The sequence below is a fragment of the Suncus etruscus genome, chromosome 2 (genome assembly GCF_024139225.1).
Source record: "Suncus etruscus isolate mSunEtr1 chromosome 2, mSunEtr1.pri.cur, whole genome shotgun sequence".
NCBI classification, from domain to species: domain Eukaryota; kingdom Metazoa; phylum Chordata; class Mammalia; order Eulipotyphla; family Soricidae; genus Suncus; species Suncus etruscus.
In genome coordinates this window covers 69,258,218-69,272,668 of record NC_064849.1, presented here as the reverse complement: position 1 = coordinate 69,272,668, position 14,451 = coordinate 69,258,218, and the positions used below count along the sequence as shown (strand labels likewise).

General features: G+C 41.7%; 3 protein-coding genes across 4 annotated transcripts in view; all 3 read left to right on the top strand.

The window, feature by feature from the left end:
• Positions 1-14,451, top strand: part of LOC126001437 (ribonuclease 4-like) — a 150,994-nt gene that overhangs the window by 42,838 nt on the left and 93,705 nt on the right. The window lies entirely within an intron of this gene.
• On the top strand, positions 478-2,293 carry LOC126001359 (activating signal cointegrator 1-like). The gene is given in 5 exon segments (XM_049768612.1): positions 478-1,903; positions 1,906-1,965; positions 1,968-2,072; positions 2,075-2,104; positions 2,107-2,293. Coding segments are annotated over 5 exon segments (1,707 nt in total). The 3' UTR covers positions 2,193-2,293.
• On the top strand, positions 7,425-7,889 carry LOC126001434 (ribonuclease K6-like). Its single transcript, XM_049768698.1, has one exon. It carries the CDS (start codon positions 7,425-7,427, stop codon positions 7,887-7,889), a length of 465 nt encoding a protein of 154 aa, XP_049624655.1.

The window sequence follows — 14,451 nt, the reverse complement described above, 5'->3', positions numbered from 1 at the left end:
AAGGTGATTTCAAATTTCAAGATTTTAGGGCGGGTGGGCCACACAGGAGCAGGAAGCAGGGAGGCCGAGGGGCAGGGTGGCAGCATTTTCAAATCATACAGGAGCTCAAGGGCAGGTGGGTCACACAGGATCTCAAGGGCCGGTGGGTCATACAGGAGCTCGAGGGCATGTGGGTTACACAGGAGCTTGAGGGCGGGTGGGTCACACAGGGGCTCGTAAAGCTGCGAGGCCGGCAGGCAGGTTCTGTAACTTGGCAGATAAGAAATATGCAGGCAGGCAGTTAAAGAAAACAGCATGATTAGTTGAAATGAAACGAGAGAGAAAAGCAACTTATGGCTGGAGTTTAATAAATTCATATCATATTTTAAAGCTTTCATTAAAAGTATGTTTTTCACTTCTTTCACACCTACATGGGAAGATGGGGGGAAGTAAGGATTGGGACTGCGGCAGTAAAATATTAGAAATGAGGTGCGAAAGATGGCTGCGGCCTGCGCGTCGTTCCGGGAGCAGCTGGTGGACTGGTGTACCCGGCAGCTGCGGCAAACTTTCGGCCTGGATGTCAGCGAGGAAATCGTGCAGTATGTTTTATCGATTGAGAATGCTGAAGAAATACGAGAATATGTCACTGACCTCCTTCAGGGAAACGAGGGTCCTAAAGGCCAATTCATAGAGGAACTTATAACCAAATGGCAAAAGGATGATAAAGAGATAATTTCTGATAATCAGCAGCAGTCCTTCAAAAAGGATGATGTTTCAGATGGACAGAGATCCGGAGACCAATTAAAGAGGAGTCGGCGGAAAGGGAGAAACAGACAGGAAGTCCCTGCATTTGTTGAACCTGACACAACTATTGAAGTCAAAACCCCTTTTGATTTGGCCAAGGCACAAGAGAATAACAACTCTTCGAGAAAGAAGACAAAGTTTGTGAGCTTGTACACAAAGGAGGGACAGGATAGACTTGCAGTTCTGATTCCTGGGCGTCATCCTTGTGACTGCTTGGGCCAGAAGCACAAACTCATCAATAACTGTCTGGTTTGTGGCAGAATCGTCTGTGAACAAGAAGGTTCTGGCCCTTGCTTATTCTGCAGTTCCCTGGTGTGCACTCGAGAGGAGCAGGGCATTTTACAGAGGGACTCCAACAAGAGCCAGAAGCTGCTCAAAAAATTCCTGGCAGGGACGGAAAATTCTGGAAAGGCTGATCTCCCTACCAAGGATCTTCTTCCTCATCAGGAGCTCAGAATTAAGTCTGGTCTGGAAAAGGCTATCAAGCATAAAGACAAGCTATTAGAGTTTGACAGAACTAGCATTCGAAGAACCCAAGTCATTGATGATGAGTCAGATTACTTTGCCAGTGATTCCAATCAATGGTTGTCAAAAGTTGAGCGAGAAACCTTACAGAAACGAGAGGAGGAACTGAGAGAATTTCGGCATGCCTCTCGGCTCTCTAAGAAGATCACCATTGACTTTGCAGGCAGGAAGATTGTGGAAGATGAGAATCCACTAGCAGAATATCATAGCAAGCTAGATGAGACGATACAGGCCATTGCCAATAGAACTTTGTTCCAGCCTCTGATCAAATTGGATAGATCTTCTGATGAACCTTTAGGAGTTCTGGTGAACCCAAACCTGTGCCAGCCTCCTCCCCAGTGGGTTGATCAGACTGGAGCCATCTCCCAGAAAAAGACTTTCCATCCTGCAGGATTAGAGCCAGAGTCTAATTCCTATCGGCATCAGTTGCGAATTCAGGACCAGGAGTTTCAGGAGGGCTTCGATAGTGGCTGGTGTCTCTCCATGCATCAACCCTGGGCTTCTCTGCTTGTCAGAGGTATTAAAAGGGTGGAGGGCAGAAGTTGGTACACCCCTCATAGAGGACGTCTTTGGATTGCAGCTACAGCCAAAAGACCCGCCCTCAAGAAATCTCAGAACTTCAGGCTACTTATCGCCTTCTCTGAGGGAAAGATATAGAATTCCCAACGACTACCCATCAGGCTGTCTTTTGGGTTGTGTGGACCTAACTGATTGCTTGTCCCAGAAGCAGTTCAAGGATCAGTATCCAGACATGAGTCAAGAATCTGTTCTCCGTTTGTTTTCATCTGTGCAAATCCCCAGGAAATCCAAAAATCTGGAAACTGGATCCCAAGATCCATCAAGGAGCAAAGAAGGGGTTAATGAAGCAGAATAAAGCTGTCTGACCCAGGAGAAAAGGGACTCAACAGCAGTGTGGAGTTTTGTGTACTGAAATTGCTATCCACGGTCCTTTGGAATTGAAACAGTAGAAATCTAAAGGTTTCATGTCAGCCTCAAATTTCTCGGAATATTAACTCTTAACAAAATCTGTATATTTTTCTTAGGTAGTGGGATTCTTACCTTTGTATAGAAGCAGATCAAAACCTTTGAATACTTTATTAAAAGCTATTTTAAAACTTCAAAAAAAAAAAGAAATGAGCTTTGTAGGGCAACATCAAGGTCACAAAACAAGATGGATATTATGGACATATAAAATATATGCATATAATACTATTAATATGAAAACACGAAGAACAAATTTCCAGTGACTGTCCCAACATAAACCAGTGCTAGAATAGCCTACCCTCCTCCCAGAGCGCATACCCATTAGTGTAGGGAGAGGTAGGGGGAAAGCCTGTTGACCCCTATAGAGTCCACCTAGACCGGCGCCCAGGGAAGGCCTGAAGTCTAGGGGAGAAAAACCCTATACCTGGCAAGAGTTGATCTAAGGTGGACTAAAAGTCCACCTGAACCCATTTATGGCCATCTGAGCTGGCACCCAGGGAAGGCCTGGAGTCAGGGGAAAAAGACAAGGATGGCTGGGGGCCTGCCAAGGGAGGGAGGGGGGAAGCCTGAGGACCACTAAGAGTCCACCTGAGCTGGCACTCAGGGAAGGCCTGGAGTCAGGGGAAAAAGAAAAGGATGGCTGGGGGCCTGCCAAGCCTCCCAGCACTCCACAGGCTAGGGAGAAAGGCTCTGGTATGGGGCCTCCCCAGACCCTATACCTGGCAAGAGCTGGTCTCCAGAATCAAAGAGGAAACTGGAAGCCAGATGTCTGCCTGCCCTCCTCCCCATGCACCTCCCCCCTGGAGTAAAGAGGGAAGGGGGAAGCCTGAGGACCACTAAGAGTCCACCTGAACCCACTTCTGGCCATCTGAGCTGGCACATAGGGAGGGCCTGGAGTCAGGGGAAAAAGAAAAGGATGGCTGGGGACCTGCCAAGCCTCCCAGCATTCTCCAGGCTAGGGAGAAAGGCTCTGGTATGGGGCATCCCCAGACCCTATACCTGGCAAGAGCTGGTCTCCAGAATCAAAGAGGAAACTGGAAGCCAGATATCTGCCCACCCTCCTCCCCATGCACCTCCCCCCCTGGAGTACAGAGGGAGGGCGAAGCCTGAGGACCACTAAGAGTCCATTTGAACTCACTTCTGGCCATCTGAGCTGGCACATAGGGAGGGCCTGGAGTTAGGGGAAAAAGAAAAGGATGGCTGGGGGCCTGCCAAGCCTCCCAGCAATCTTCAGGCTAGGGACAAGGGCACCGATATGGGGCCTCCCCAAACCGTATACCTGGAAAGAGCTAGATGTTTCCTACTTTTTAGATTATTAGAGGAGCCATCTTGATTTCTGTAAATATGGGGGTGTACTGCAAAATTACTCCATTGGTAAGGCTGTAGATTGCTTCTTAACAATGTGCAGAAATGGAATTCAGGGGTGGGTCCTGGAGAGATTATAGTCCTTGGTGTCTGTAGGCTGGCTCAGCAGAAAAGAGGCAGTGAGCATGGCCGCTGTTCTTTATAAGCTCTGGGTTCCCAATCACATGGCAGGAATTGGCCCCACCTTCATTGGGTGGGGACATCTTACCGGGTATGGGTCCAGGAGAGATTTTAATCCTTGGTGTCTGTAGGCTGGCTCAGCAGAAAGAGCCCAGGTAAATCTTTCACAGAAGAACTTTATTTTTTGTTTCCAGAGAAAAATGGGTGAGTTGTGAGAGATTAAAGTGAACATGATTCTACCATCTTCTCAACATGTTCAGTTTAAGATATAGAATACACCAAAGCACCATGTTTTGGAGTATCATCCCCTGGGCACTTCCTTTGTCATGTATCCAAAATTATAGTATCTTACAGAAGTCAACTGAAGATTCTCTGGCAAGTGCATCAAAAAAACCAACCCACACAGTCAACGATGCTTTTGCAAGGAAGGAGCAACTTTTACTGCAGTCCAGAATATACTAGAAACAGAGCAAAACACACATCTCTCTCTCATTCCTTTTTTCAAAGAATATTTATAAAGATTGAAGGAGTGGCTTAAATGTCTGTCTTATCTATGTCCTGAAAAACAGGAGTTGGGTATCCAGACAAATAGTATCTTAAAAAAAAAAGTATTACTTTACTGCTCATTCCTCCCTGAATTTTTCTTCTGTGAAGAAAGCAATGGATTCAAACGACCTGAGCTACTTCTAGAACCCACAGTCCTAGATCTTCCGAGCCACTTCCCTGAGGAACAGAGGTGGATAGAGAGGAAGGTGCATACTTCCTTCTTGGCGCTGCTGCTTTCTCCTCTGCATTCAAATAAATCACCCCAGAGTATTTCTCCCAACCTGCCCCACTCATCTAGGGCTTTCTTCCTAGGTAAGAATCCATTGCTAGGGTGTTTGCCAAGGGAAAATATTGTATGCTACTTATTTTCCTGTTTGACTTTCCTTTCCTGGCCTTTGTTCTAGCTGGAGCTTGTCATATCAGGCCTTAATTCCCATGTCCACAAGTTGTGTGCTTAGGGCTAGTGAAAAGAGTAACTTTTTCAAATTCAGATCATTGGAGCTATTAAATGCACAAGGTAAGAGGATTCCACTACTTATGTTCAATGATGGCTAGTAGAATGATTGAAAGGGAAGAGATTAGGAGTTGGGGGTTCTTGGGGGCTCCATAAGACAATGAAGTTCTGAAAACAGGTATTCTAGCATCAAAGGAAAGTTAAGAACAGATTCTAGGGGCGTATAGCTTGAATGTGCCCTTCTTGTTTATGGGTCTCTATACACATGTATCTCCTTTGGGTATGACATTCGTTACTCTCCTCTTTACCAATTTCTGAAAAATCCTTAAAACTCAGAAATAATTATTTTTCTTTTCTAGAGCCTCATAGTCCCCTACTGTTTTCTCATATCAAGTGTTTGTACTTTTAATATTTATTAATTATGACATATTTGTATTTTCACCTTTCTCCACAAAACCTGAATCTGCGGATCCAGTATCTGCCTCAATATACATTATTGGAAAGTACATTGCCAATCATGTGATTGGCATATGTGTGACTTGTGATATGTGATTTACATACTATGTGATTTACATAGTATATTATATCCTTTAAAGGAACTGAAGTGAAAGAACTTCAAAAACCTGCAGCTTGATACATATCAGGAAGGAAATAAGAAAGGGATCAGTTCCTCAAAATTGTAAGTTTCTAGTTTCACTGCTTAAGAAAAGTGATACTATTTCAAGTAAGTTTGAAAGTCAGAGGTTTTATCCATACTTGCAAAACAAGTTTCTCTGATGACCTCAAAGTTTCTCTTTATAGGAGATTAGATTCTTTTCTTTGTCCTCAGGCAGCTCTGCATGTTGGGGAGAATTGGAGAAAAAGATTCTAAGCATAGAACTAACTAACAACTGCTTCTAAAGCACTGTTCTCAGCAGGACTTCATCACAGAAACCAGGTAAGAAAAAGGATCAGGGCTGGGGAAAGAAAGACAGCAAATTTTGCTGAGAGGACCAGGTCAAATTAGTAAAGGGAAAACATTTGTTGAGGTGGGGGAAGGAAGGGTCTACGACAATCTTACAGTGGTCCTCAAACTACAACCTGAGGGCTACATATTGAATTTGTTCCCATTTTGTTTCTTCACTTCAAAATAAGATATATGCTGTGTGCATAGAAATTTGTTCATAATTTCATAATTTTTGTTTTTATTATAGTCCGGTCCTCCAATGATCTGAGGGACAGTGAACTGGCCCCTTGTTAAGTAAAAAGTTTGAGGACCACTGGTACATTCATGTCATGAGGACACATATGTATGAGTACAGAGTAAGAAAGAATGGGATCTGTTGATTAGTAGAAAGTTATCTTTTGTAATCAGATCAAGGATTTTTTTTTCCATTTCCCCATTTTTATGGATCTATGCAAACAACGGCGATTGCCACTACCACACCTTTACTATATTTTTTACTCTTATCCTTTAAGGGAAAAAAAAATACAACTTACTGAACTTAAAAACAAATAACTGTAGTAGAATGCCTGTCTCGAATACAGGCAGGGGATGGAAAGGGGGAGGGGTAATGTTACACTGGTGAAGGGGGGTGTTATGGTTATGACTGTAACCCAACTATGATCATGTTACTTAAATAAAAATATATTTAAAAAAAAGTATCTTTGCCTCATTTTCCCTTTTAATAAAGTTTCAGTTTCTTCATAAGATTATGAAACTTAAAAGAATAAAGGTTTGCTGTTGTTGTTTTGGGCCACACCTGGCAATGCTTAGGATTACTCCTGACTTTACACTCAGGAATGACTCCTTGTGAGCCTCTGGGGATCATATGGGATGCTGAAGATTGAGCCCAGGGCAGCCACTTGCAAGGAAAATGCCCTACCTTTTGTACTAACTCTCCAGCTTTACTAAGAATTTTGTTTTGTTTTGTTTTTTTGGTCACACCTAGCAGTGCTCAGGGGTTACTTCTGACTTTATGCTCAGAAATCGCTCCTGGCAGGCTCGGGGGACCATATGGGATGTCGGGATTTGAACCACCATCCTTCTGCATGCAAGGCAAATATGCCCTACCTCCATGCTATCTCTCCAGCCCCCTTTGTTCTTTCTTTTTTTTAATCATTACATTTAAAGAAAATGCATCACATAGTTGACATAACTGATCATAATACATTTGTTTCAAGATGACCAAAAGCAGTTATTAAAAAAAATAGTAAATTGAAAGAAAATCTAAGAAAATGGAGGATAAAGAAGAAAAAGTTCAGTAGCAAGTATATTTGTGAAAATTGTTGTATCACCAGTGAACTCCTTAAAGCAATAACAGATGTAGTAAACTCTTCTTGTTTTTTTTTTTTTTAAGCATAAGAGTTAAAGAAATACAGTAAAAAAAGGTGTGAAAGTGGCGATTATTGCTGTTTGTATAGGCCCAGCAAAATATGGGGGAAATAGAAAGGAAAAGCCTTGGCCTAAATACAAGGAGACCTTACCCCAGAAGTATTCTGGTGTAAAACCAACTCTGGGCTACAGGCATACTAGGTTGACCTACCCCTGAGTCATTCTCTGCCAACAAAAACTTTTTTTAAGTTAAAAATAAAGCAGTTTATTTTTAAATGCTTGCTGTTATTGCTTTTATTTATTATTCTTTTCCTTCCTGCCACACAGCAAAAAATGGTGCTTGATCTTCTGGAACGTTTTCATCTTTTTCTCTTGTTTTTGGGATTATGGATGCCAGCATGTCCACTTAATGTTTGGCCTAAAAGACTCACCAAGGCCCAATGGTTTGAAATTCAGCATATACAACCTAAATCTCTTCAATGTAACAAGGCAATGAATGTTGTCAATAATTATACCCTGCATTGTAAACCTGAAAACTCCTTTCTGCATGATTTCTTCCAGAATGTGGCTGCCACATGTAATTTGCCCAACATTGGCTGCAAGAATGGCCGGAAAAACTGCCACCAGAGTCCAAAGCCTGTTAACCTGACTCAATGCAGTCTCACCTCAGGAAAGTATCCTCTCTGCCGTTACAGAGATGCTGCCCAATACAAGTTCTTTATTATCGCCTGTGAAGCTCCTCAGAAGAAAGACCCTCCCTATAAACTGGTTCCTGTACATTTAGATAAGCTAGTTTAAAGTTTCCATTATCCTTCACTTTTGACACAGCTTCTCTTATGACTACTGCTTTATTTCTCTTCTTTGAATTCTCTCATTCCCACAGAAGGAGCAAAGTTTTGGGAGAATCCAAATGTCTAGGTTTCTAGACCAAAGTTGGCATGGAAAGAAATAAGATTCTTCTCTCCTATGGAGTTTCAGATGTTTTAAACCAGGCAAGAGAAAAGAGAGCAAAAAACGGCCCAGGACTCCATTTTCATTTTTGTGAATTTTGTCACGTTTTGATCAAGGCAATAAGATGGCTTCCTGCTGCATTCTAGTGAATATTCTTCTGAGATCCTTTTTCTGGGACTGCTGGTATGGAGAATAAAGGCCTTCACTTGTCAACATTGATTGTACTTTTTTCGGTTATATTGTTTTATTTTGTTTTGGAGACATACCCAGTTGTACTCAGGGGTTACTTCTTGCTCCAGTCTTAGGGATCACTCCTGGCAGGATCCAAGAAGCATTGGGGATTTGGGGATTTGTTACCACTCGCATAAGGAAGCACACACCAGACATGGCTTTAGCCTTCCTGATGAGTGCCTAATTTTCCTCTTAAGAATTATCTGACAAAAGGCCCGTTCAGAGAAGTCAATTATTGACCCTTTGGTTGGATTGTTGGCTATAATTCTAACATGGCTGTGACATTACATTTTCTCTTTACTTGATTTATTTGATTTTTGTCTTCTTTTCTACTACAGAAATTCGGCTTTAGCTTTTCTACACTCACAAAGGAATTTCAGTACCAAAGCAAGCTGCTAGAAGTTCCCTGCTGGCTTAGTATATTTGCAACTCAAAGTTCACCAGCTACCTCTCTTTCTGTCAGGCTTTTACTCCCGAAGGACAAGTCAAAACATAGCATCTCCAAGATGATGGTCTACTCTCTCTGTCACTTTGAATACCTGCTTGAAAACAGGTTTGGTCAGTGTAGAATTAGATTATTTCACTAGGTATAATTATTGTATCCCTTTCTTTAGTGTTATTCTCTTTCTATTACTAGATCATAGGAAGTGGGTCTTAGCCCCTAGCTAGAATACAATTTCCCTCAGGTTAAGAATATTTGTTATCAGGAGTAAACCAGAATTCCTGCTATCCTTTAATTTACATCAGTAATGACACCTTGGGACAGAAACTTCTTTAATATGTAAGAATTCAGTCTTCCTTTTATCCTCTAACTCCTAAGTGAAACCTATTCTATTCTAAGGTTACAAAACACCAAAAGCTCTGTGTATTTGTTCTGAAATCAAACAATGTACATTACATTCCTTTCATGATATGACTGCCTCTTTCTCTCTTTATATACTCCCTTTCCTAAAGGTTAAATTTTTCACACTCCTGCCAGAGATGTGTTGACCCCACACATACTGCGTGTGGTATCATTATTTCATATTTCATATTCCATATTCGTCTGCCTTGTGTATCCACTTATTCCCAGTGAGGATTATCTGACCCACTAAGGTTTTGCTTAGGGACGCAAACACATTCGCAGCAGGGATCAAACCAAGGTAAACTGCTGCAAGTCAAGTACCCTACACACTGTACTATCACTCTAGCCCCATACACTCAAAATTTCCACCACTAATGGGTTCTTGTTCGATGGGTTTATTTCCAAGCCAAACATCTTGGAGAAATCGACACACCAAAAGTGTCCCAACATTAGTGGGAGAAACTAGGTTTATTTGCCTCACAAAGCAGACTTCTCAAAATGCAATTCTACAAGGGCTTTTGCAACTTCCTGTCTGGTCTTCTGGTTTGGTTGTGATGGCCAGATGTCAATATGCCTTATCTTTGTAAGATAAGCAGGGAAGAAGTAACTTTTAGGATTCAAAATGCCTTCTGGGCTGGAGCAATCAATAGTACAGAGGATTCTGCTTTTGCCTAGCACTTGGCTGACCAGGTCATCCTCTGAGCACTGCCAAAAGTAATTACTGAGTGCAGAGCCAGGAGTAAAAGCTGAACATTTCCGAGTCCCCCCAACAACAACAAAAACCACTAAAATGTCATAGCTTTTTTTTCTGCCCTATTGCAGGGAGGGAGAAAATGGGAACCTGAAAACCTTTAGTTTAACCTCTATCTTGTTTCTTTCACCTACTAATGCAATGTAGGAACTTGTACCCATGCTGAAAAAGAATCTTTAACATTGACTTGATAAATGGATAATAATATTAATATCATTAGCTATTGGAATTGAGAAAAAGTAAGAAAAAAAATCAAGCTATAGGGGGCCTGAATACAGAACTAAATCTCTTGCCTTTCAAGAGTTGGCCTGGATTTGACCCCCAGAATTCTTTATAGACCCCTGAGCCCACCAAAAATTATTTCTGAGTTCAAAGCCAGGAGTAACCCCTAAACATCACTGGATGTGGTCCCTAAACAATAAAAAACACTAGGAAACTGAGTTAGGAAGGCAAGTAGAGAAGGACCCCACCACTACTACACCACCCCATGGCACTGAATTCTTGAGACATAGGAAAAGTTCTTGGAATATAATAAAACCAAGGAAAGAGATTTGGAAGAATTACTTTGCCACTGTTCAGATCTTTCCCCAGCCCCTCTGCAGCCCAGAGAAGTCTGTAGCCTCCTCTCAAACTCAAAAAGAAGCAAAGACTAGGAAAGGAAGGTCAAAGAAAACCGTTAAGTACCCTCATCGCTTTCTCTCCCTGGTAACCATCCTAGCAATGAACTCTTATCTAGGTAGAAAGCTTCAAGTGGGTCAGATTGGGAGAAGCCCTATAAAGGTCATTTTATAACTAAGGGCACACATGCATGTTGCTGGCCCATGTGTATGATGCCAGCATGCAATTATCACTTAAATCTCCCCTCTTTAAGTGTGTATTTTTATACTTTCATACTTTAACTGTATGTAGGATGTGTAACAGGGCTCTTTCTCTTTTTAGGGAACTCCTGGGTCTCTCTTTCTTATTCTTTTCCTTCCCTTCCTCAAAATTTCTAAATAAAACCTGTTTTTACTTTACTGCTTGTTATCCTCCTGAAATTGTTTTCTGAGAGATAGGAATTGGACCTGAAAGGCTTCTATAAGGTCTACGACTGTCTCTCCTTTCCTACAAAGAGCAATTCCTCTCTCCAGTCTGAGTCCACAGCTCACTGAGAAGTGGATGGTGGAGATTAACTCTTGCTCTGAACAGCACAAGTGGATGTCAGCTGGGGCTTGACAACTGCTTAGTGGGACTAGAAGGACATGAGGTCTGTGTTGTTCGGGACTCATTGCAGACTTTATGAGTCCCAGATTTACTCAGATATTTCCAGGGTGGAGGAAGTAGGGAGAGAGAAAGTGGTATATTCCCTTCTTGGGACTGTCATCTTTCCACTTCATGTAAGTTACTCAGGAACCCTTGCAGAGGCTTCAATATGAATATATTTTATTTATTATCTTGCTAACCTTTTAAAATTTGTTTTCTTATTTTCCTGGTTGGTTGGTTTGGGGCCAACACCCAGCAGTTCTCAGAAAGATTTTTCTTGACTCTGAGTTGGGGTTAGTCATGGCAGTGCACAGGGGCCATATGATCAGCCACATGCTAGGCAAGCTCCTTAACCCATATACTGTCATCTGGCTCTCAATCTTTCTAAAGTTAGTTTACAGGTCTCCTGGAACAACAACCTAAGTAGGTTTGCTTACCAAACATAAAGACTAAGAGAAAAATAAAACCTGGTTAAAGGTAGAGTGGAAGGTGATCTACCAAAAAACGAAATCAAAAGTTCAGTGCGGGTTCGGAGAGATAGTACAGTGGTGTTTGCCTTGCAAGCAGCCGATCCAGGACCAAAGGTGGTTGGTTCGAATCCCGGTGTCCCATATGGTCCCTCGTACCTGCCAGGAGCCGTTTCTGAGCAGACAGCCAGGAGTAACTCCTGAGCACCACGGGGTGTGGCCCAAAAACCAAAAAAAAAAAAAAAAAAAAAAAAAGTTCAGCGCATACAATCATTGCAAAAAAAATTAATTCTTATATGAGCCTTAAACTTTGTAAAATTTGCATATAACCCCAAGTCTTATTATTTATTTTTCCCATTTTTATTATAATACCATGATTTATCAAAGTGTTCATTATATATTCATTTTAGGCATTAAATGTTCAAACACCAATTTCAATAAGTGTTCCCAATATCACACCCACCACCCTAACTTGCTTCCAAGTAGGCACAAATTTACTTACTATTGCTTGTTACATCACAAAGGCGAATGGAATAATCAAAACTTAGATTAATGAGGGTCAATTTTAAATTATTATTATATCTCTCCTAAAGTCAGTGTTTAAGGATTCAGTGGGCTGTGGTGGTGCTAGGTGAGCCTCCTGGGTTATTGTTTAGATTCACTGAGCTTGGCCATTTACTATGTAACTTTCAATTAGATTGCTTGTGGTACTACTGGGCTGACACTACTATGAAATTTTGAGATGTTTCTTGATCTCTTGTGGCAGTGATGTCCAGGATTAATAGATCTGGAACAAATTTGGAAATTTGATAACATTAAACTCAGAGCTGGGCTATTTTTGTCGGAGGGTGTACGTTGTGGTTCTGGGCTGCTATAGTCTGTGTAGAAAAGAGAATCAGGACCCTTGGCAGCCACAAACACCCCTACCCACTTCTGAGAGTGCCACAGAAGTATCAGTCTGGACAGGACTACCAGGGAAATATCTGTCATTATATGCTTTTGGAGCTTGGTGGAGGATCTGGGACATTTTTCTGCTAGGAGATGATGGTGCTGGGTGAGGACTTTAGGATTTCCAGGTGGTGGGGTGGGTGTGGTGGGGCAACACCCAATCCTCTTCCCAAATTCAAGACCCAGAATTTACAAAGCCTTATAGTCCAAGCTCATCGAGATTTAACTGATTTCAGATGATTCCCCTCCTAGAAATGGAACTGGGCCATTTTTGTTGGAAGGTGTCAGATGTGGCATTGGGCTGCCGGTTCCTTGTGATATTAATTTGTATTTGTTTTACAATTTTAAGTAGGGGAGAGTCTTCTCCAGGCTGCAGCTTCCTTACTTTCATGTACCAAGAACAGGTCCTGTTCCATATTGTTTTTCTTTCAGGTGAGTATGGCAGTTCCTTGTCTCTACCCACCTTTTGTAGAAGGTAGGTTAGCCAGCACAAGTCAGGGTTCTTGAAATAGACTAGGACAGGGGTGGCAAACAAGTTCGACACAAAGAGCCAAAACGTTAAACTGTAAGAGTCAGAGAGCCACACCATGCAGTGACCTGCGAAAACAGACAAACACTCACACAAAAGCATATCATTTTAACAATAATCTATTAAACACATATTGTGTTTTGCCATTTTGAGTGAAGGTTAAAACCTTGTAGTGATGGTGAGGGTGTGCTGCGTCCTCCACACTAAGAACTAACGGCAAGATGTGACCCCACATGTGCCACACGGGTCCCCTGCTTGCTGGCCAGTGCAGCTGTTTCCTAGGGACGGGAGACGGGAACATGCAGCCTGGGGGCTGGACTATGCGCTCGCTCGGAGATCTCTCTTCAGAGGTCCCTCCTCAGAAGCAGCAGAACAAAATCCAGACTTGGCAAAGAGCCACAGTATACAAAATCATGATAAGAGGCAAAAAGCAGCATTCATTTTGGCCGGGAGCCGCATGCAGCTGGAGAACTGTGTGTTCGCTACCCTTGGACTAGGAGGAATGTAGGAAGACAGGGATAGGTGTCTTAGCCCCACCCATAAATATCAACAGTTAGTTAAAGCACTAACCTTCACTTGTGCTTCTCTAAGTCTAAAGATTACCTTATTTCAGCCTGAGAACAAACCTAAGAGGTCTCTACTTTATCTGCTTTTAGAGATGAGGAAAATGAGAAACAAACAAACAAAAAAATAAACTAAATTCTTAATGTACTAAATCAAAAATTTGACTGAGACTATCTAAATCCAGTTCATGAAGGAATAATCTCATAGTTCTCACTTTAGAGTTATCAAAAATGATTACTTGAGTCTTTTTCTAAGAGGGATATCATCTAGAGAGAAATATTGTTTCTTTTTATTTCATTCAAAATTCACTATTTTTTCTCATTGACATTATAAATTTGAATAAAGCAAAGTTATTTTTGAGATGTACTATCTAATGTTCACAGTAATCACAGCACACACATACACACACAAAAGCCACACCAAAAATTTAATGGTAATGAAGACTGTTGTATGTAATCAGTGTACATTTTTTTTTCTCCAGAAAAAATGATATATTTTGTCTTTTAGTTCATCTACTTAACACTGTCCAGAGAGTGGTAATAATAGTTAGCTCCTCATCTTCAACACCACAGACTATGGGTAAAGTGTATACAAGAAGAGGTCAGAATTGGTCAAGGCATGGTTCTTTCTTCCAAGTTTAGGCACTATCTTCTTTTCTTTGTAAAATACTCCATGCACTGTGTCTCCAAGCCTAGGTGAATGAGTATAAAACAGTCACCATAAAACAATCCAGACCAAGTTGAGGATGAAACAGGTATAGTCTGGCAGTCTTCTGCCTCATATAGAAAGCCAGCTATCTGCCGGAAGTGCCATTTTTATTGAGTACAGAGACC